Source organism: Rhineura floridana, chromosome 22 (genome assembly GCF_030035675.1).
Source record: "Rhineura floridana isolate rRhiFlo1 chromosome 22, rRhiFlo1.hap2, whole genome shotgun sequence".
Taxonomy (NCBI): Eukaryota; Metazoa; Chordata; class Lepidosauria; order Squamata; family Rhineuridae; genus Rhineura; species Rhineura floridana.
In genome coordinates, this window is record NC_084501.1 from 17,287,199 (window position 1) to 17,306,724 (window position 19,526).

Below are 19,526 nucleotides of genomic sequence, written 5' to 3' on the forward strand. Positions count from 1 at the left end.
GGTATGGAGCAACTTTCCTATGAGGCAAGGTTGCAGCATTTGGGGCTTCTCAGGCGAGCCAGAGGCGACATGATAGAAGTGTATAAAGTGACGCATGGCGTGGAGGAAGCCGGCCAACAAAAGTTTTTCTCCCTCTCTCATAACACGAGAACTCGTGGACGGTCAATGAAGCTGGACGTTGGGAGATTCAGGGCAGACAAAAGGAAGGTCTTCACGCAGCGCAGAGTTAAACTATGGAACTCACTCCCACAGGAGGCAGTGATGGCCGCCATCTTGGATGGCTTGAAAAGAGGATTAGACAAATTCATGGGGGAGAAGGCTATCAGTGGCTACTAGCCAGGATGGCTGTGCTCTGCCACCATAGTCGGAGGCAGTATGCTTCCAAAAACCAGTTGCCGCAGGAGGCGAGAGTGCTCTTCCACTCGCTGGTTGGCCACTGTGAGAACAGGATGCTGGATGGGTCCAGCAGGCCCTTCGTCTGTTCTGATTGACACGTCAACCATGTCTGCTGGGCAGGACGGCGCAGGGAAGAGCACGGAGGCACCCACGTGGAGCCACTAACATTTTTCTCTCTGGCAGTGACCCCTTTCCAAGGGCGTGTGCAAAACTCCAGCAGAGCCTCACCGTGCCGGCAGCATGGACTGGGGTTCGTAATTCCAACTTGAGGAGAGGCTGTGCACTGCCATACCTTGGCCATGCTCCCAACAACTGATCCCACTGGAGTCCATGACCTTTTATTTTTTTTTACCCTTCACTGTGTCCTCCCCGCCCCTTCCCTCTTATATAACCTGCCCAGGCAATTAATCAGTAAAGCCTGAGAATAATTAGATATTATCACCGGTAGCAATAGAGGAACACGCACATCATCCGTCTTGGGAAAGGCTTTCTCTCTTGGTCTCTTCTGGCTCCTTCCCTGTGCTCAGTTGGCAATGATTTACGCTCGCTTCTTGGCCAAGGCACGAGGCTTTCTACGGCTTCGCAATCTCTTGCTTCGCCAGTGCCTCGCCGAACTCCTGGGAGTCTTCGTATTGATTGTGAGTTTCAAAGGTTTGCTGGGGGAGGGGGCAGGGATGGCAGAGGGGATGCAATAGACCTTTTTTGTGGGAGGGGTGTCTTGAAGGCAGTGGGAACTAACAATGGCATGGGATCTATGGTTTGGGGGGCTTTTTAGTTTGCAGAAAAGGCGAGTAAAGGGAGACGTGACGGAGGTCTATGAGATTATGCGTGGCATGGAGAAAGTGGACAGAGAGGAGTTATTTCCTACCTGTCTCATAACACTAGGACTCAGGGTGTCCAGTGATGCTGAATCTTGGAAGATTCAGGACCAATGACAGAAAAGTAGTTCTTCACGCGGCGCACAGTTAAACCATGGAATGTGCACATCACAGGAGGCAGCAATGGCCAGCAACTTGGACGGCTTTAAAAGAGGGTTAGATAAACTCATAAGAGGTCAGGCTATCAGTGGCTGCTAGCCACAATGGACATGTTCTCCCTCCACTGTCGGAGACAGTATGCCTCTGAATGCGAGTTGCTGGGAATCACAAGTTGACATCTGGTTGGTCAGTGTAAGATCAGGATTGTGGACTGGATATGCGTTTGGCCTAATTCTTGGCGTGAAAGTGTGTTACAAGACAATCCCTATTTTCATCTGGAAAACGCTTGGGGAGATTTTGACACATCCTCCCAAAAAAGTATGAGATGTTAAGCTTCTCTATAGCAATCATCATCATCTCCCTCCTCATAGAAATCTAGCATTTCAGGATAAAGGTTTCCAACCTAGCCTTCTTCCTAACATGCTAGTCTTCTAAGTGTAGGGATAGAGATGCATTCAGGCATGCCACACGCACTGCCTGCAATCTGGCCTGTTTGAGCCCAAGTGCTGTAGGGGTACATTTCTGAAGTGCAGGAGCTCACCGTGACAGCATCTCCTCCTGCCCCCAGCTATGCCCCCAAGGAGAATCAAAAACTGCAACCCCAGTGGATTCTCTGACTTCCTCCATGCTAACCTGTCACACTAAAAACAGTTAACTTGAAAGACTCGTTATCGCCTCACTCGCTTGCCCGAGAGCAATGGGAGTCCATCCATTACCCTGGCGCTCTGGCAAATGGGATCTAAAAAGTTGTAGAGCTTTGCTCCCTAGCACTCCACTGCAGGTTGATTGCCTCTGCGGATGCTGTCTGTGCGATTCTAGATCCCAGTGTTGTCTCTGAAAGTGTGTGTTGAGCAAAAGGGCTGGAGAACCCAGGACGCCCAGGCTCTGCCTCAGAAGCTCTCGGTCTCTCAGCCCCAGTTGCCTGTCACGCTTTGATGCCTGGCTGTTAATGCTGAACCTTCCTCAATGCCGGCCAGGGCAGTGGAGCATTTTGCTGAATGCCATTGCGCCTGATCGCAGAGCGGAGGAACCAGAAAGGCAAAGTTCAGGGTCCCAAAGGTTTGTTTTGTTCCTCCTCTGTAATGGCAAATAGCCGAGAAGCTCAGATCCCTTGCTTGGAAGGTGCTCTGAAGCAATGGCGGCTGGTGCACCCTGGGTCTGGAGGGGCAGAAGGCAGGGAGCCCGACAGTAGGCAGAGCCAGAGCGAATGAGAGGCGGAGCCAACTCATCCTAGTTTTGGCCCCATCTTTCTCCTCCCTGCTGACTTCTACAAGGGCAACCCTGAGAGTCACATGGGTTCCCCGCTCCAAATCCTTTTTGGATTTAACCCTCATCTTGGAAGACCTGTGGCCTGATCCAGACAGGGTGCCATCATGTGCCATGCTGCACTGGGAAATTCGAAGGTCCATGTCTAGTGCCCAGAAGAAAGTCGCAACTTTGGGTTGGGAGGTTTGGGGAGGTTGGGTGGAGAGGATTGGGCCGTAGCCAGGATTTGCTCAAAAGACCTCCCTGCTCTTTTTCTGCCTCCCAGGTGATAACCCTGAGTGCGTCTGCGCAATCCGTCACTAGCGAGGGGAGAAAGGGGGGCTATTTCAGCTCAGCCCTGGCAGGCGGGGTTGCTGTGATGGTTGCTATCCACATTTCGGGCGGCGTCTCCGGTAAGAAAAAGGTGTGGGTGTGTCTAGGGTAGGGATGTAAAAATCTGTCAATTTCAGTTCTCTTTGCTTCTCATTTTTCCACACTTTAATTCAGTTCTCCACATTTCTGCAGCAATTTGCGATTTTTTAAAAAAAAAACCTCCTGAAAATTCTCCATCGTTTTCGTGCGAATGTCTTCTCATAAACATACTTTGCGTAGGCAGTTTTGACTCACATGCAAAGTTTTGCAAGCTTTTTCTCACCATACAATTGATTTTTGTATGTTATTTTCATTCATGTATTCATTTTTAGGCACACTTTCGCCTAACATGGGCATTTTTGTAAATGTTCTTGGCAAACTGCATCACAACATTCGGATAAGTGTGAATATCAAAGGATGGCTGAGTCTCGAAAATGAGAATCTGATCGTTTCAGCTTGAAATTTGAACTGAATCAAACTGAATCATCCCTGGTCTAGGGACGGGGAGGAGAAACTGGTTTCAGTTCACATTTGAAGGTGAACCTACCAACTTCGCACTTTCCAAAACCATACACAAACCAAAAGACAGTCTTCCTTCGAAATCCACACTTCTCCGTGTTTTGCAATGCAGTTCTTCAGCTGAGTCACGTGTACGCGAAGGCATCATATTGGGTGCAATTGCTTTGCAAAAAAATGTCTTTACTTTGGCAAGACTGCATACAAAAATGTGTACATTGAGCCAAATTTGCACCAAAATGCTGGTGAATTTTCATGAAGTTTTTTAAATCACAAAAGGTTGTGGAAATGTAGAGAATTGAACTCGAACCTGGAAAAAACAGAAAGAAACTGAAGTGGACAGATTCGCTGCTCCCACCCTTTTGTGTTTTAAAGGCTTTGCACTGGAGCTCCGCGAGAGCTGTTGTTTCAGCAGGGACGCAGGTCAGCCAAAAGCTTGTATCAGCCATGGGGAACCGCAGGCATGCGGGTTAAATGTGGCCCTCCAGGCCTCTCTGTCTGGCCCTCGGGACTCTCTCCAGGCCACACCCCCTCTCCCCAGCCCTGGTGCGCACCCTCCTCAAGAGTTTTTTCGCCTCTTTTTTGGAACGTGTCCATGAATTCTAGTCATGCATCTTGCTGCCCTGGGTGGAGGCATGCCAGCGTGTGTAGAAACTAGCCTCCTGTACGATGGCAAAATTCACACTCATTGCCCTGCCCACTTTGCCTCTGGGCTTGCTCGCTGCTGGCATGTGGCCCCCGGAAGACTGCCTAGAGGGGCATACGGCCCTCAGGCTGAAAAGGCTTCCCCACTCTTGCGACTGGTTTTTTTTAAAAAAAATTACAACTGATTTTATTGTGTGCCGAAAAAGGTTCTTTTTGAAAAAGGGGGGTTCATTAAACGAACGAACGAATAAAGAGGAGCTGGAAGGTCCATCCCTTTCCTGGCTCTCCGCCAGGCCTTGATCCATGCAGGTGCTTACACGCACTGCCCCTCCTCCTAAGGAACCCCACGTGCAGCTAGTCAAGCCTTTTGCTGGTGGCCCCGAATTGTCCCCCTAGCTCCTGGGCTCGTCTGTCCCTGCAGGCCTGAGTGCCACAAGGGCGGGACGGTGTCGGCCTCTGAGCTGGCTAGGAACCCGGCAACAGGTCTGCAGTGGGGATGGTTGGAGAACAGGCCGTGGCTCAGTGGCAGAGCAGCTGCCTTGCATGCAGAAGGTCCCACGTTCGATCCCCGGCATCTCCAGGTAGGGCTGGGAGAGACTCCTTGCCTGAAATCTTGGAGAGTTTATTTATTATTTATTTATTATTGGATTTATATCCCAGCCTTCCTCCCAGTCAACAATACTGAGCTAGATGGGCTGTGCTGGTGCTCCCGAGGCTCCTGTGACAGTTGCTCGGGGTTGCACGCGGTGCAGAGATCTGCAGGGCAGGGCTAAACCCTGACAGCCCCGTGGAAAAGTTTGCGCTGGCCCGTGCCAAGGATCCATCCCTGTCGTTCTGCTTTCTGCTGACGGCAAGGTCCTTATCTACTCTGATTTGGTTATCTCCGCTGACCTTAGCTCCTGGAGTTACCCAGCTCCTGACTCAGCCGCCCCACAGCCAACTCTCGTTGGCTGTGAAACCTGACAGCTGAATGGAACTTCCATGGTCAGTGCCAGCGTACCTTTTGAAGCTCGGATGCAGGGAAGCAACAGCTGGGGGGAGGGCTGCTTCCACCGTGTCCTGGTAGCGAGTTTCTCCAGGGACATCCGGCTGACCACGGAGGGACGGACTGGACTGGGCTGGACGCAGCCTCAGCCAGATTAAGCAGGGCCCTTGTCGGGTCCTTCGTGACCATGCCTCTCTCGCCCCCCATTTTTGATCCCCCTCTTGGGGAGGGGGATTAAAACGAGCAGAACAGAACAGCTGCAAACAGCGATGGATGCCACCCGCACAGCCCAATGTTGAGCTCAGTTGAGCAAGCTTTGTGTGCACTGCAGACTGTCCCAGGCTCAGTCCACAGTGGCATCCCCAGGTAAGGCAGGGACAGACTCCCTGGCCGAATCCTTGGAGAGACGCTGCCAGTCAGGGTAGGCTGTACTGAGTTAGATGGACCAGGGGTCTAAGGCAGCTTCCTTTATAATCCATCCCTTATTCAGAACCACCCCATGGCCCCTTTTGTAGGGAGACTGTGGCTGAGTGGCAGAGCATCTGCTTTGCATGCAGAAGGTCCCAGGCTGGGAATATCCTCTGCCTCAAAATCCTGGAGAGAAGCTGCTGGTCAGTGTAAACAATATTACACTGGCCTTCCGATTTGTGATCTAGCTCAGACAGAGAGAGAGCTAAGCATGTGACAGCAGTGGCAAGCAGGACAGCCCACGTAGGGCATCTTGCCCAGACACAGCAACCAAATTTGGAGCCAACCACCGGGATCGCTGCCTGTTTCCTCTCCTTGTCACTTTCATTCCTTTTTAAAAGGGGAAGTTTCTAGTCCTCCTTGTTTGCAAATGCAGGCTTGTAATGAGCTGTGTCTGGTGAAATCTGCAAGGCACAGTATGCAGGACTGGATACAGGCCTCAGCTTGCTCAGCATAGCTGTTTTATTTTTTATTTTCTCAAAATGCGAGTTTCAAGTCCTTGCCACTACAAAATTTGTTTGAAAGTGTGTGGGTTGCAGCTGGTGGACTCTCACAGGTAGATTGGCTTTGGAATGCTGTGTAGCCCATCTGACTTTTTTAATTTTTTGAAAGACCTACGTTTCTAGTCCTTGTGGCTACGACGATTGGCTTGAAAGTGCACAAGCAACAGCTAGTGAAATGTTGGAAGTGAGGGATGTTACTGAATAAGATGCCTAACATTTGGGAGGATTCTCTCTCTCTCTCTCTCACTTACAGGGGGCCATCTCAATCCGGCTTTCTCACTAGCCATGTGTCTTCTCGGCCAATGCCCGTGGTGGAAATTGCCCATCTTCTCTGTCGTTCAGACCTTGGGGGCTTTTTTGGGGGCAGGCACAGTCTACACCCTCTATTATGGTAATGTCTTCCAGCTGTTTTCACAAATGAAAATAAGGGGAGTGTTTCTTGCAAAACTGCGGGATGACTTCACGAGCCCTCTTATTACACACTCACCCTTCCCCTCTGTATTCATGGACGCTGCAACAACAGCTTGCCCTCCGCTGATGTCAAACGCCAAGAGGCTGTTTGCTCTTTGGGTTAAAGGTACACTAGGAGGACCGCCATTGCCCTGCAATCATCATTATCAACTCTTGAAAGCATTCCTTGACAGCTCCAGATTGTGAAATGGAAGGCTGCCTGGTGCAGGGCACTTTCATTTATTTATTTCAAGCATATCAGCCAAAAGGGCTCCTGTGAGATCAGTAGCAAACAAGAAAATCCCTGCCTCTAGGCTCTCCATCGAAATAGACATGACACAAAAGGGGGGAAAGGAGGAGGAGGAGGAGGAGGGAAGAGGATAACCAAAAACCCTCCAGTACCAATGCTCAAAGTTACATGTTTGTTCTTCAGGCAGAAGGGAGGAGTCAAATGAAGCTGGTTTTTTAGCAGAGATGATGGAGTAGCCCTACTTCCTTTGTCTTCCTCTGCTGCAGCCTGACGAAGCTGACAAGACCCTGCAGGCTTACGAGGAAAGGTTGCAGCATTTGGGGCTTTTTAGTTTAGAGAAAAGGCGGGTCAGAGGAGACATGATAGAAGTGTATAAAATTATGCATGGCATTGAGAAAGTGGATAGAGAAAAGTTCTTCTCCCTCTCTCATAATACTAGAACTCGTGGACATTCAAAGAAGCTGAATGTTGGAAGATTCAGGACAGACAAAAGGAAGTACTTCTTTACACAGCGCATAGTTAAACTATGGAATTTGCTCCCACAAGATGCAGTAATGGCCACCAGCTTGGATGGCTTTAAAAGAAGATTAGACAAATTCATGGAGGACAGGGCTATCAATGGCTACTAGTCATGATGGCTGTGCTCTGCCACCCTAGTCAGAGGCAGCATGCTTCTGAAAACCAGTTGCCGGAAGCCTCAGGAGGGGAGAGTGTTCTTGCACTCGGGTCCTGCTTGCGGGCTTCCCCCAGCCACCTGGTAGGCCACTGTGAGAACAGGATGCTGGACTAGAGGGGCCACTGGCCTGATCCAGCAGGCTCTTCTTATGTTCTTATGTTCTTATGTTCTTAGCTGCTGTCAGGGGGTAGATCAGAAAGGGAGGAGCCTGATGGACCTGGTCTCTCAGCTGAGCCAGTGGAACTCACTCCCACAAGGAGTAGCGATGGCCACCAGCTTGGAGGGCTTTTAAAGAGGATGAGACAAATTCATGGCTACTAGCCACAATGACTATGCTCTCGCGGGTCACATATTGCCTCCAATACCAGTTGCTGGGGATCACAAGTGGGGAGACTTGCTGTTGCGCTCAGATCCTGCTTGTGGGCTTCCCAGAGGCACCTGGGGTTGGCCACTGTGAGAACAGGACGCTGGACTAGAGGGGCCACTGACCTGATCCAGGGGGTCTTTTCTTACCTGATCCAGGGGGTCTTGAAACATTAAAGAATGGGTCTAAGAATGTATGGTACAGTCAAATCCGCTCCGTAGCTGAGAAATTAACTAAAAAAATGTTTAGCAGAGGGCAAAAACAGAGAGAAAAAATTGTTTTCCATCCCATGACATTGATTTTCTGCATAAATGATGACAACTGTGCTCAAATGTCTCCAGTGAAATAAACCACGATTTGGAATTCTTAGTAACTCTTCAGCTCCAACCAGGAAAATCGTAAGACCCCAAGGACAACATCCCGATACTTACAAACAAAACAAATCTTTACAAAGGACGCACTACTACCCTTCAGTGCCAGTCCTTATTCTTCTTCCCAGGGATGGTGAATCCAAGACCCAAATTTGTACTCTCTGTTTTTTGTATGTTTAATTTTAATTCTCACTCAGTTTTCCTCTTTATTTTCTGATTTCTGAAATGTTACCAAATTAGATGTTTTTGATTAAAGAAATCATTTTTTTTAAAAGGATGGTATGCTACATGCTTGCTATCAAAAGTGGTGCAGTCCTTCCCCTTAGGCTAGGACTCTACCGCCTCACTGTGTCACACGAGCAGGACCAAGCCCATGATATCACAGCTGTTGGGGAAGAGTAGGAGGCTTCCTGATTTTGGGGGTGAAAGGAATGGACAGATTAAGCTATGTAGCTAAGCTTCACTACCTCTGGGTTTTCTCTCTGCAGACGCCATCCACAGTTACAGCAATGGGACCCTTGCAGTCACCGGACCCCAGGAAACTGCCTCCATCTTTGCTACCTACCCGGCACCCTACCTGTCTCTAGGCAATGGCTTCTTTGACCAGGTACGTCGAGCCATCCTCAGAAATCTCAATCCTGCCATGAGACGGAGGCATCTTTTACCCAATGCAATATGTACGGTTAATTCACTTTGCAGTTCGTTTATTCATTTGTGGGAAGGCCTACTATAGCTCAGTGAGTAGAGAGTCTGCTTTGCATGTTGAAGGTTGCAGGTTCAATCCCTGACATCTCAGTTAAAAAGCATCAGGGGACAAGTAAGTTTTGGGGAGAATTTTGATGCTCTTTGCATTTAAAGGCGAACCAACCTAATTTGCACTTTCCGCACACTGAAACACAGCCATCATTTGAAATTTGCCTTTCTCTGAATTTTGCAACGCAGCTCTCCAGCCAAATAATGTGTAATTTTTTTAAAAAAGCATATACTAGAGTGAAGTATACATAAAAATCCATATAATAGTGAAAAGCAACATATAGTAGGTAAAACTCTTTTGCAAAGACGTTGGACAAAATTAAATGCAACAATGTGTACAGCTGGAGAAATTCAAGCTTTCAGGAGGAATTTTAAAAAGGATTTAAATTTTCAGGAGGATTTTAAAAAAGAAATTCACACGCAGACGCGGAAATGTGAACAACTGAAATTAAGATTGGAAAGATTAGAAAGCAAGCAAAACCAAAATGGGCAGGTTTACCTACTCCTAGTAGCAAGTGACACGGAAGACTTTTTTAAAAGACTGGTGGTGAGCCTCCAGTGTCTGGACCTGATGAGCAACTCACCTGATCTGGGAACGTAAGGCAGATTCGGATGACATCCCATGCGTTGGTTGATGCCCTGTTCTCTTTCCCCCTTCATAGGTTCTGGGGACCGGGGTGCTGTTGGTGAGCATCCTGGCCATCATCGACTCCCACAACAAGCGCATCCCCCAGGGGCTGGAGCCGCTCGGGGTGGGCTTGCTGGTCACCTCTCTCGGGCTGGCAATGGGAGCCAACTGCAGCTGTGCGATCAACCCAGCCAGGGACTTAGGGCCGCGACTCTTCACCTACATGGCTGGATGGGGGCCTCAGGTGTTCAGGTGAGTGCATAGGAGGCAGCACCTTGTCCCTGGCACGCTCGACACCTCTCACTGCTGATGAGTATTTATTATTAAAAGTAATTAATTAATTGCTTTTTAATATGTTCTTAAACTTTTTTAAAAAATGTTTTTAATCTTAGATGATGTTTTTAAAACTTTTTTAATGAAATGTTTTTAAAGCTGTTTTGTTTTAATGTGTTTTAAAGTTTGTTTTTATGATGTTTTAAAGTTTTTTGGTGCTTTCGTTTGCCGCCCTGGGCTCCTGCCAGGAGGAAGGGCGGGATATAAATCAAATAATAAATAAATAAATAAACTAATTAATTAATTAATTAATTAAAGATTTATATACCGCTTAATCATTCACATTTCTAAGCGGTGTACAAAAAAACAATAACAAGCCATACAGAAAATAAAACAACCCCCCCCAAATATCAGCATAAAACCAAACGCAGACTGGTGAGATGCATTAAAAGAAATTCTGCCAGCAGGTGGCGATAAGAGGCCTTTCCTTCGCCTTGATTCACCATTAAACCTGAGAAGACAGCCCATAGTCACACCCGCAAGGAGACTCAATATAGCCACACACTCCCAAGGAAAATGTATCGCCACACTCCCCAAGGGGACTCCATAGCCACTCCCCCGAGGAGGGTCCAAGAGACAACCACACTCATCCACAGAGGAGTCTGCCCACAGCCCCTCTGTGTGATCCATTTTCCTGGGTTTGCTCCTCTTAATCATACCCCATTTCTGCCGTGTCTCAGCAATGGATGGGAACAGATCATTCACTCACTCTCCATCCAGAGTAGTAGCTTAACGACCTTTTCTCTGGGGAGTCTTCCCATTGCATCTCTGTGTGATCCTTTGCCTCCTTTCCAAACAGTCGCCACCATAGGTGGCTAACCCTGCCTCATCTCTGAAACAGGTGAGACCCTGTTTTGTCTTTCCAGCGCCGGGAACTACTGGTGGTGGGTTCCGATCGTGGCCCCGATGGTGGGGGCAGCAACCGGTACGGCTGTGTACCAGCTTGGGGTGGAGTTTCACCACCCCACATCCCAGGACGAGGAGAAGATCCCAAGCACAGAGGAGCCTTGCCCAGGGACGGAGAAGGATATTGAAATCCCGGTTTACGCTGTGAATATGTATGCAGAGACCTGGACAGACAGGAGTGCCGGGATCCTCCCAGCCAGGGACCACAGCAAATGGGAAACTGTTAAAGCCAGAGAGACAATGGAACAGTGACGGAGATGTCATCCTTTCGTTTTTATAGATGGGGGAGTTGATGTTACTGATGTCATGACTGACGTGGATGCATGCATGGGTGTGTGTGTGTGTGAATTCCTCCCCCAAAACAGATTTCCTGGGACTCACAAAGGATCAGTTTCTCTCACATGAACTTGCCTGCTTCTTAAGAGCAGCATCTGAGGTCCCACTCCAAAGGACACCCACCTTCGGAGAGGAGGCCAGTGTGGCAGCCAGAGACAGGACCTTTTCTGTGGTGGCACCACTGCAGAACAAATCTGAGAGTATTTGCTAGGTGCCAATCTTTTTTATCATGGGGAAAAACTTTATTGCTCAGAACAGGGCCTGTCACTCAGCGCATGCAGAAAGTCCCAGGCTTCTCTAGGTAGGGCTGGGGAAGTCTTCTAGCCAGCGTAGGGACCTCTGGCCCTCCAGATATTATTGGACTCCAACTCCTAGCAGCCCCAGACAGTGTGTCCAATGGTCAGGGAAGCCGGAGGTTGTTTTCTAGCAACCAATGGAGGCTAGTCTGTTAGGGCGAGAGGGGCATTGCCCCACCAACCTCACCTAACTCACAAGTAGACCCACTGAAATTAATGAACCTATGTCGGTCATGTCTATTGACTTCAGTGGGTCTACTCTAAATAGGATTAGCATGGAATACCACCCACAGATTCCCTGTCTCTGAAGACAACATTGAGTCCAACTGGGACTCGGACACAACTTAGATGACTTCCTTATGTCACGAGACTTGTTCTTTGTGCTTGAGTATGCGTTCGCTTTGTTTTATTTGTCTTTACCTTGCTGTCCGTTTTGACGGACGGATGCTTTAAGGGTTTTATATTGCTTGCTATTTCGTCACCACATTTTGTCCGAGGACGGAATAAAACCAAAGATATTTTTTTTTTAAAAATGTGTAAATAAATGAATGGTGTTGGGAAAAGCCTCTGACATAGCGATGGGGGGGGGGACGGACTTCTGGCCTTCCAGATGCAGTCAGCCTCCAACTCCCGTCATCCCTGATGACGACTGCCTGTCTGGGCTAGGGCTAATGGGAATTGCAGTCCAACGATACCTGAAGAGCTACAGGCTCTCCATCATTGCTTGCCTGGGTGGCGGAGAGAGAGGGGTGTGCGAGTGCGAGTTAGAAACTAGCCCATTGTACAAAGGCAAATGGTTACATTTATTGCTCCACCCACTTTTGCCTCTGGCCCCGCCCACCACTGCCATGTGGCCCCTGGAATGTTGCCCAGAAGCGAGTGCGGCGGCCCTCATCCTGGAAAAGGTTCCCCACTCCTGAAGTATATAAATCCTCTCAAAAAGAGATGAAATAAAACGGGGATTAGATTCTTTGTGTGACACTGAAGAATACAGAAGAAATGAACTCATATCGCTGCACCCCAAAATTAAAAGGAATAGACTGAAAATGCAAAATTCTCCCGTGACACTGAATGAAGAATGAATGTATTGTAGAGTCGTCGTGGAATCGTAGAATAGTAGAGTTGGAAAGGGTCCTTATAAGGCTATCGAGTCCAACCCCCTGCTCGGTGCAGGAATTCAATTTAAAGCATCCCCGACAGAGGGCTGTCCAGCTGCCTCTTGAATCCCTCCACTATTGAAGATCTCACCACCTCCCGAGGTCATGGGTTCCATGGTCGTACCACTCTAACAATTAGGTTTTTCCCAATGTTCAGCCAAAATCTGGCTTCCTGCAACTTGAGCCCATTATTCCGTGTCCTGCACTCCGGGATGACTGAGAAGAGTTCCTGGCCCTCCTCTGTGTGGCAACCTTTCAAGTGCTTGAAGGATGCTGTATCTCCCCTCAGTCTTCTCTTCTCAAGGCTGAACATGCCCAGTTCTTTCAGTCTCTCCTCATAAGATCTCTGGATTAAATCTTGTTTCATTCCTTCATCAAAACAAACTCAGAAATGAAGAACTGATTGCGGTTTGCAGCTGAAAATCATCCTCCAGCCTGTAATGTGTTTCTCCCCCCCCAAAAAGCATTATCTTATGAGCCTCCATGTAAAGGAGCAGTCTACCTCATTTATGTCATTTACTTGGGCCGACAGGAAATGCTCTGCTTGTGGGGCTGCCCAGAAGCACTTGACTGGCCACTGTCAGAAACAGAATTCTGGGTGGGCTAGTTTGATCCACCATGGTGGTTTTCGTGTGCCGTTTTAACATTTTTGTTGTTAAGATTTTTTTTTTAAAAGATGTTTTGTTTTTAAGATGCTTTTACAGATGTTTTTAGTGTTTTTGCATTTTGCCGCCCTGGGCTTCTTCTGGGAGGAAGGGCAGGATATAAATTTAATACATAAATAAAAATTTAAGTGTCTTGTTAAATGGCAACATTAAACTTGCGAGGTGGAGTGCTCATTCACGGAGGTCCAGGGTGGATGGGTTAACTAAATCACCAAAGTGTCTGTTATTGTTGCTGGAGAGATCAGCTTACACAGCCTCTCCTGGAACCGACGTAAGCGAAAAGATGTTGGTAAAAAGACTCATTTAGCAGAGTGTACGGAAAAGAAAAGTCCCAGCATGGAAATACAAGACGCTACACTGCAAGATTCTACAAGCAGCGTTTCATGTATTTCTTAAATGCGTAGAGCCACCCACCAATAAACATTCCCTGGGTATGGCTTACAAATGAAACCATGTTAAAAATGCAGTTTATAAAAATGGAAATCAACAAAAATAATGATAATACAAGACAGCAAGAAACAAACCAACCTTTCCTTGCTACAGAAACAGTGCAAAACAGCCAGGACTGAATGCAGAACTTACAATCAAAAAGGGTTGTATGCAGCTGAGTGACATTCAGAGAGCCAATGTGATGTAGTGGTCAGAGTGTTGGACTAGGACCTGGGAGACCTGGGTTCAAATCCCCACTCAGCCATGAAGCTCACTCGGTGACCTTGGGCCAGTCACTGCCTCTCAGCCTGACCTACCTCACAGGGTTGTTGTGGGAATTAAATGAGGAGGAGGAGAACCACGCACGCCCCTTTGAGCTCCTTGGAGAAAAGGTGGGATATAAATGCAATAAATAATAACAGTAATAATAATCATCCCACTTAAATTGGTTATCTAAGTTGTGTTCATTAACTGGAATGGGTCTACTCTGTGTAGGACTAGCATTGGATGCAGCACACCTTTTTGTTTTGTTTTTGTAGTGTCTCCTCTTTGCAAAGACTGCTCTGAATGGTTTGCCGCTTGGCCTGCAGCCAGGCAGTGGAGCCCACCCAAAAGGCAAAGCTGGTGCCAAGTGGCATTTCTGCCACTAGAGGGCACTGTCGGATGGGCTTGTAAGCACATGTCAGCCGCAGCCGCCTCAGGCCGCTACCAGCGGGCCCAGGAATGCAGGCTGGCAAGGTCTGGGCAGGGCCTGGCTTGTCCTGGCTCTCAAGATCTAGGGCTGGGCCAGCGCTGAAGGGATCCTCAGACATGCCCTAAAGAGATCCCGATCACCTCATGTACTTCCCAGTATCGACCGAGGACTGAATTGCCAGACAAGGGATGATTTAAAACAAATATATATATATATTTTTTAAATTGTATGCCGTTATTTATGAACATTGTGTCGCCCAAAAGCGGTAGAAACCGCAGCGAGGCGAGAGTAGCGCTATGAAAGACCGGCCTACAAACACAAAACAACATAAGGTGAATCTGTTGCATTGAGAAAAGGAATTTTTGTCAATTTCAGGGCAAGAGCTGTAAAAGCCTCTCTCTGGAGTTTCAGCGCTTCGGGGCTGGCACCAAAAAGGTCCTGCTGCTGATCTCTCCATAAAGTACAGCAGAGTCTTATTAGTACAGCACTTTCCTTGGAGCATTTCTGTCATATGTTGAAGATGCCTTGGCCTTTGACGCTTGAGATATGTGTTTTCAGGGCCCTTCCTATTCCTGTGATCGTAATTTGTTTTAAACGGTTTTGAATATTGAATTTTTAATCTGTTATAACCTGCCCTGGGTCTCTGGGTGGGTGAGAAGTCACATAATTCATCATTATCGGCAACAGCAACAGAGGCGGAGAACCTTTTTCAGGCCAACAACCACATTCTCCTTGGGGGGACACATGTCAGTGGTGGGCGTAGCCAGAGGCAAAAGCAGCTACTTTTGCACCATCACTGGCGTGACAACGCATTGAGGTTTTGAGGGCTCAGGCTCGGAGAGGAAAAAACACAGGATGAAGATCAATCTGACAAGGGAGGGTTCTCTTGCCCAGAGCCAAACACCGCAGGCTGGTGCCAAGTCAAATCGCAGAGAGCTGATCAGGAGGAGGAAACGATGTCTCAACTTGTTGGGAAGAGTTAAGGGAGTTGACCGGCTCCTAAGTTGCCGTTTGGGGCTTGCACCATTTCAGTCCGAGGAAAAAACGGCCTGGCTTGCTAGAGGGGTCAGTTTGCAGCCTCTCCTGGGGGAAGGGGGGCAAGGTAAGTAAAAGAAGAAAATAAAGAGCCACAATAGGCGAATGTGCCTATTAGTGAAAACAGCCCACAAAAATGCATTAATTAGGAGAAATCAGCACTAAGATACCGGAGGATTTTTCATGGGGATTAAAAATGAGTAAATAAATCGCAAATTGCGGCAGAAATGTGGAGAACTGAATTGAAGGTCGGAAAAAATGAGAAACTGAGACAACCAAAACAGGCAGAAATTTCCATCCTGACTCCAGAGGTTTCTGGACTCCATCTCCCATCATTCCTGTGACTCCTTGGCCGCCCTGGCTGGGGCTGATGGGAGTTTAGAGCCCAGCCACAACACCAGAGGTCTGCGGTACCAGAAGGCTGCCAATCTGAGCAGGCCTGAGCAGTGTCTGGAGTGGACCCACGTGCATGACACCTCTGGGGAAGGGCCGTAGCTCAACAGGAAGAGCACCAGCCTTTCATGCAGAAGGTCCCAGGTTCAATCCCCAGTGGCATCTCCAGGAAGGCTGAGAGACATGTCCCTGCCTGAAAACCTGGACAGCTGCTGCCAGCCAGTGTCAGCAATACTGAATTAGATGGGCTGCTGGTCTGACTTGGTATAAGGAAGCCCCCTCTGCTTCTGTGTTCACAGCTGGCTCCAGTTCGTCAGACTCAGAGCAGACCCACTGGAATGAGCGGGCATGGCTAAAGTAGGTGCCTTCATTTCAATGGGCCTACTCTCTGAGTCAAACAGAAAAAGAGCCTGCTGGATCAGGCCAAAGGCCCATCTCAATCCAGCTGGCTACAACCCATTTTACATTTCAAGCACATTCTTCCTCCGAACGAATCGTGGGAACTGTAGTTTTGCCCCTCCCAGAGTTACAATCCCCAAGCACCTTTCACAAACTACAGTTCCCAAGATACTTTGTGGGAAGGAATGCGCTTGATACGCACAATCTGTGTGCAGCTGGGTTCTATCCCATGTTAGATCTACTCAGAGCAGGCCCAACGAAATGAACAGGCATGGCTATTAAAGTGTGTTTCAAGCGCACCCCCCAAAAAATATAATCCTGGGAACTATAGTTTGTTAAGGGTGCTGGGAATTGTACCTCTGTGCAGGTTAAAGGACAGGTTGTTTTATTTATTATTTATTTATTAGATTTATATCCCACCCTTCCAGTAGGAGCCAGGGCGGCATTTTGGCCAAACTGATGTACTTTAAATTAATAATAATAGTAATAATAATAATAATAATAGTAGTAGTAGTAGTAATAGTAATAATAGTAACAGTAACAACAACAACAATAATAATAATAAATCAAAAAAAGATTCATAGGGGTGGCCATAAGTCGTAGTCGACTTGAAGGCATATAACAACAAAACAATTCCCAGGATTGTTTGGGGGATGGGGAAAACAATGCGCTTTCAATGTACCCAGTTTTACTTAGGTTCGTTCATGTCAACGGGTCTACTATGAGGAGGCGCGAGTTGCCTACTGCAACCCAAAAGTCTTCCGTGGGGTGGAAAGAGGCGTCCTCCCGGGTCAAAGCGCCCCGGATGGGTCAGCCCTTGAGCCCGATCCTCCTAGGTAGCGGCGGCTTTCTCCTGAGTAAAAAAACCCCCAACAACCCCAAACACACCCAAGCCAAGCGGGTGACGCCTCCCCGCGGGATCGGGAACTCTCCACCCGGAGCTGCTTTGCCGAAGGAGCAGCCCCCGAGCTCGGCGGCCCCTTTCATCACTTCCGTCCCCCCCTCCATCCCCGCTTACTCCTCCTCCTCCTCTCCATCCATCCCCGCCTGGGGGGACAAGAGCACAGCCCCAGCCAGCCGAGGCAGGCAGCAGGCATCAAGGGCCGGGCTGGGCGCACGGCGGCGGCAGCAGCGGAGCCAGCATGGGCCAGGGCGCACGGCAGGCCGGCGGGCGCGGAAAGGGCGCAGGGGCGCCGGGCGCCGGGCAGGCGTAGCGGCCCTGGCCGGGGGATGGAGCGCGGCGGCGGCGAGGGGCGCCCGGAGGCGGCTCGTTAAGGTGCACCAGGCGGCGGCGAGGCAGCGGGGATCGGGCGGAGGCCCGCGCTTGGCTGCGCCGCCTCTCCAGGGGAAAGAGAAACAGGCAGGGCGGGAAGGGGGGTCCTCTAAGTTATTGGCGTTTTGGAGATTCCCTCTTCCCATCTCCCCCTTCCCCAAGAAGTATTTTAATGTTATTCCTGTTTTTTTTTTTAAAAAAGTTGTTTTAATAGACATATATTTGGAGGAAGGGGTGCGTTTTGCAGACTGATATCTTCTTATCCCCCCCATGAATATTTTTGTGTTGTTTCTGTTTTCTTTTGAGTTGTTTTAATCTGCATATATTTGGAGGAGGAGGTGCGTTTTGGAGACTAACCTCTCTCCCCCTGGATAAATGTTTTTATCGTTCTGTTTTTTAAAAATAGTTGCTGTGTGTGTCTATCATCCATCTATCTATCTATCTATCTATCTATCTATCTATCTATCTATCTATCTATCTATCTATCTATCTATCTATCTATCTATCTATCTAATCTTTTTGGAAGAGCTGGTAAATTTTGGAGACTTCCCTTCTACCCCCACCTTTGATCAATACGTCTATGTTATCTCTATTTTTTAAAGTTATATAGAGGAGGGGAATGCATGTAGACTTCGCCTCTCCCTTCAATAACACAGAAGCATTTGTCTCTATTTTCATTTTTTTTATTTAGAGGAGGGTGCATTTTGGAGAGTTTCCTCTTGCCCACATTTCCCCTTGATAAATACTTTTCTCTCTCTCTCTCTCTCTCTCTCTCTCTCTTAAGTTATTTACATTTTGGAGGAGGGGGTGCATTTTGAAGATTTCCTTCTCTCCCCCTTGGTAAATATTTTTGTATCTCTATTTTTTTTAAAAAAAAAAACCCTCTCTCTCTCTCTCTCTCTCTCTGAAAGGGGGTGAATTTAGAGGAGGGGATGCATTTTGGAGAGGTTCCTCTTTCCCACCCCTCCCCTTGATAAATACTTTTACATTTATCTCTTTTTTTATATAAAAGTTAGTGACATTTTGGCAGAGGGGGTGTGTTTTGGGGACCTCCCTCCCTGCCCTTGAGAAATACTTGTCTCTTAGGGTCCCTCTGCACACCTTTCCCTAGGCCTCTTTAACACCCCCCTAATTTTACCCCTATGGTAGAGTGCAATCCCCTTTCCCTCCCCCAAGGAATGCCTTGGGCAGCTTGCAGTGCAAAATCCTAAGGAATGGTGTCTACTCAGAAGAAAGTGCCATTGAGTCCAATGGGGTCTGTTTCCCCCAGGAAGTGCACAAAGGGTTCCTGCCTCTTCCTCTCCCAGCCTTGTTTTGCTTCTACATTCTGGTTCCTGATTCCCCCAGACTCTTATCTAGGTTCCCACTATCACACCTGTTTCCAAATACTAATGCATAAGTCTCCCCCCAGCCCCTGGCATAGTGGACCCTCATTTCCCTATTGACCCTTGGGCCTCCCCGCCAAAAAAGAGAAGTCCGTTCAGGTGCTGCTCTACATTTAAAGCACATTTATCTCCTCCCCCCCCAAAAAAGCATTCCTGGGAACTGTAGTTTGTGAAGGGTGCTGGGAATTGTAGCTCTGTAATGGGTATACTATCGTTCCCAGGATTCTTTGGGGAGGGGGAATTTGCTTTAAGGCTGCATACACACTGTACGTTTGAAGCACATCGCACGCCCCTTGGGGAAAAGAAACAAACAAACCTGGGAACTGCAATTTGTGAAGGGTGCTGGGAACTGTAGCTCTGTGAGGGGTAAACTACAGCTCCCAGGATTCTTTGGGGGAAGACTTGGGCTTTAAATGTATGGTGTGTATGCCGCCTTAAATGTTGAAGCCTAGATCTTTCTCTCCCCCTCCTTTGGCACAATAGACCTCCCCTTTCTGTTTTTACTCCATCTTCTAAATCCTGCTTTCCCCTCCCCAAATCTCAGTCTAGGTCCCTTCCCACCCCCAAACACATGCACACGCACACACAAATGCTGCTATCTGAAAACTTTATTCCTTCCTTGGCCC

At 48.2% G+C, this 19,526-nt stretch overlaps 2 protein-coding genes across 5 annotated transcripts in view; both read left to right on the top strand.

Annotated features, from left to right (window-relative positions):
- Window positions 1-929: 929 nt before the first annotated feature.
- On the top strand, window positions 930-11,286 carry AQP10 (aquaporin 10). The gene is made up of 6 exons (XM_061605876.1): window positions 930-1,034; window positions 2,905-3,031; window positions 6,361-6,498; window positions 8,707-8,825; window positions 9,634-9,851; window positions 10,799-11,286. Exons 1-6 carry the CDS (start codon window positions 930-932, stop codon window positions 11,088-11,090), a joined length of 999 nt encoding a protein of 332 aa, XP_061461860.1. The 3' UTR covers window positions 11,091-11,286.
- A 4,102-nt stretch (window positions 11,287-15,388) lies between these two features.
- The window catches only part of ATP8B2 (ATPase phospholipid transporting 8B2), a 50,678-nt gene continuing 46,540 nt past the window's right edge, over window positions 15,389-19,526 (top strand). For 2 of the 4 annotated variants that reach the window (XM_061605809.1, XM_061605812.1), the window contains exon 1: window positions 17,149-17,518. The gene's annotated coding sequence lies outside the window, so the exon portion shown is untranslated. Of the gene's footprint in view, window positions 15,518-17,055; window positions 17,079-17,148; window positions 17,519-19,526 lie in introns of those variants that run through there. The other 2 variants (XM_061605810.1, XM_061605811.1) reach the window with 2 other exon arrangements.

Excerpts from the sequence above, each read along its gene's own strand:
- AQP10 (XM_061605876.1), top strand. The coding sequence starts at position 930 with ATGATTTACGCTCGCTTCTTGGCCAAGGCACGAGGCTTTCTACGGCTT. Across the intron at positions 6,499-8,706 it reads AGTCTACACCCTCTATTATG|ACGCCATCCACAGTTACAGC; the intron begins GTAATGTCTTCC and ends TTCTCTCTGCAG. Across the intron at positions 8,826-9,633 it reads GCAATGGCTTCTTTGACCAG|GTTCTGGGGACCGGGGTGCT; the intron begins GTACGTCGAGCC and ends CCCCCTTCATAG.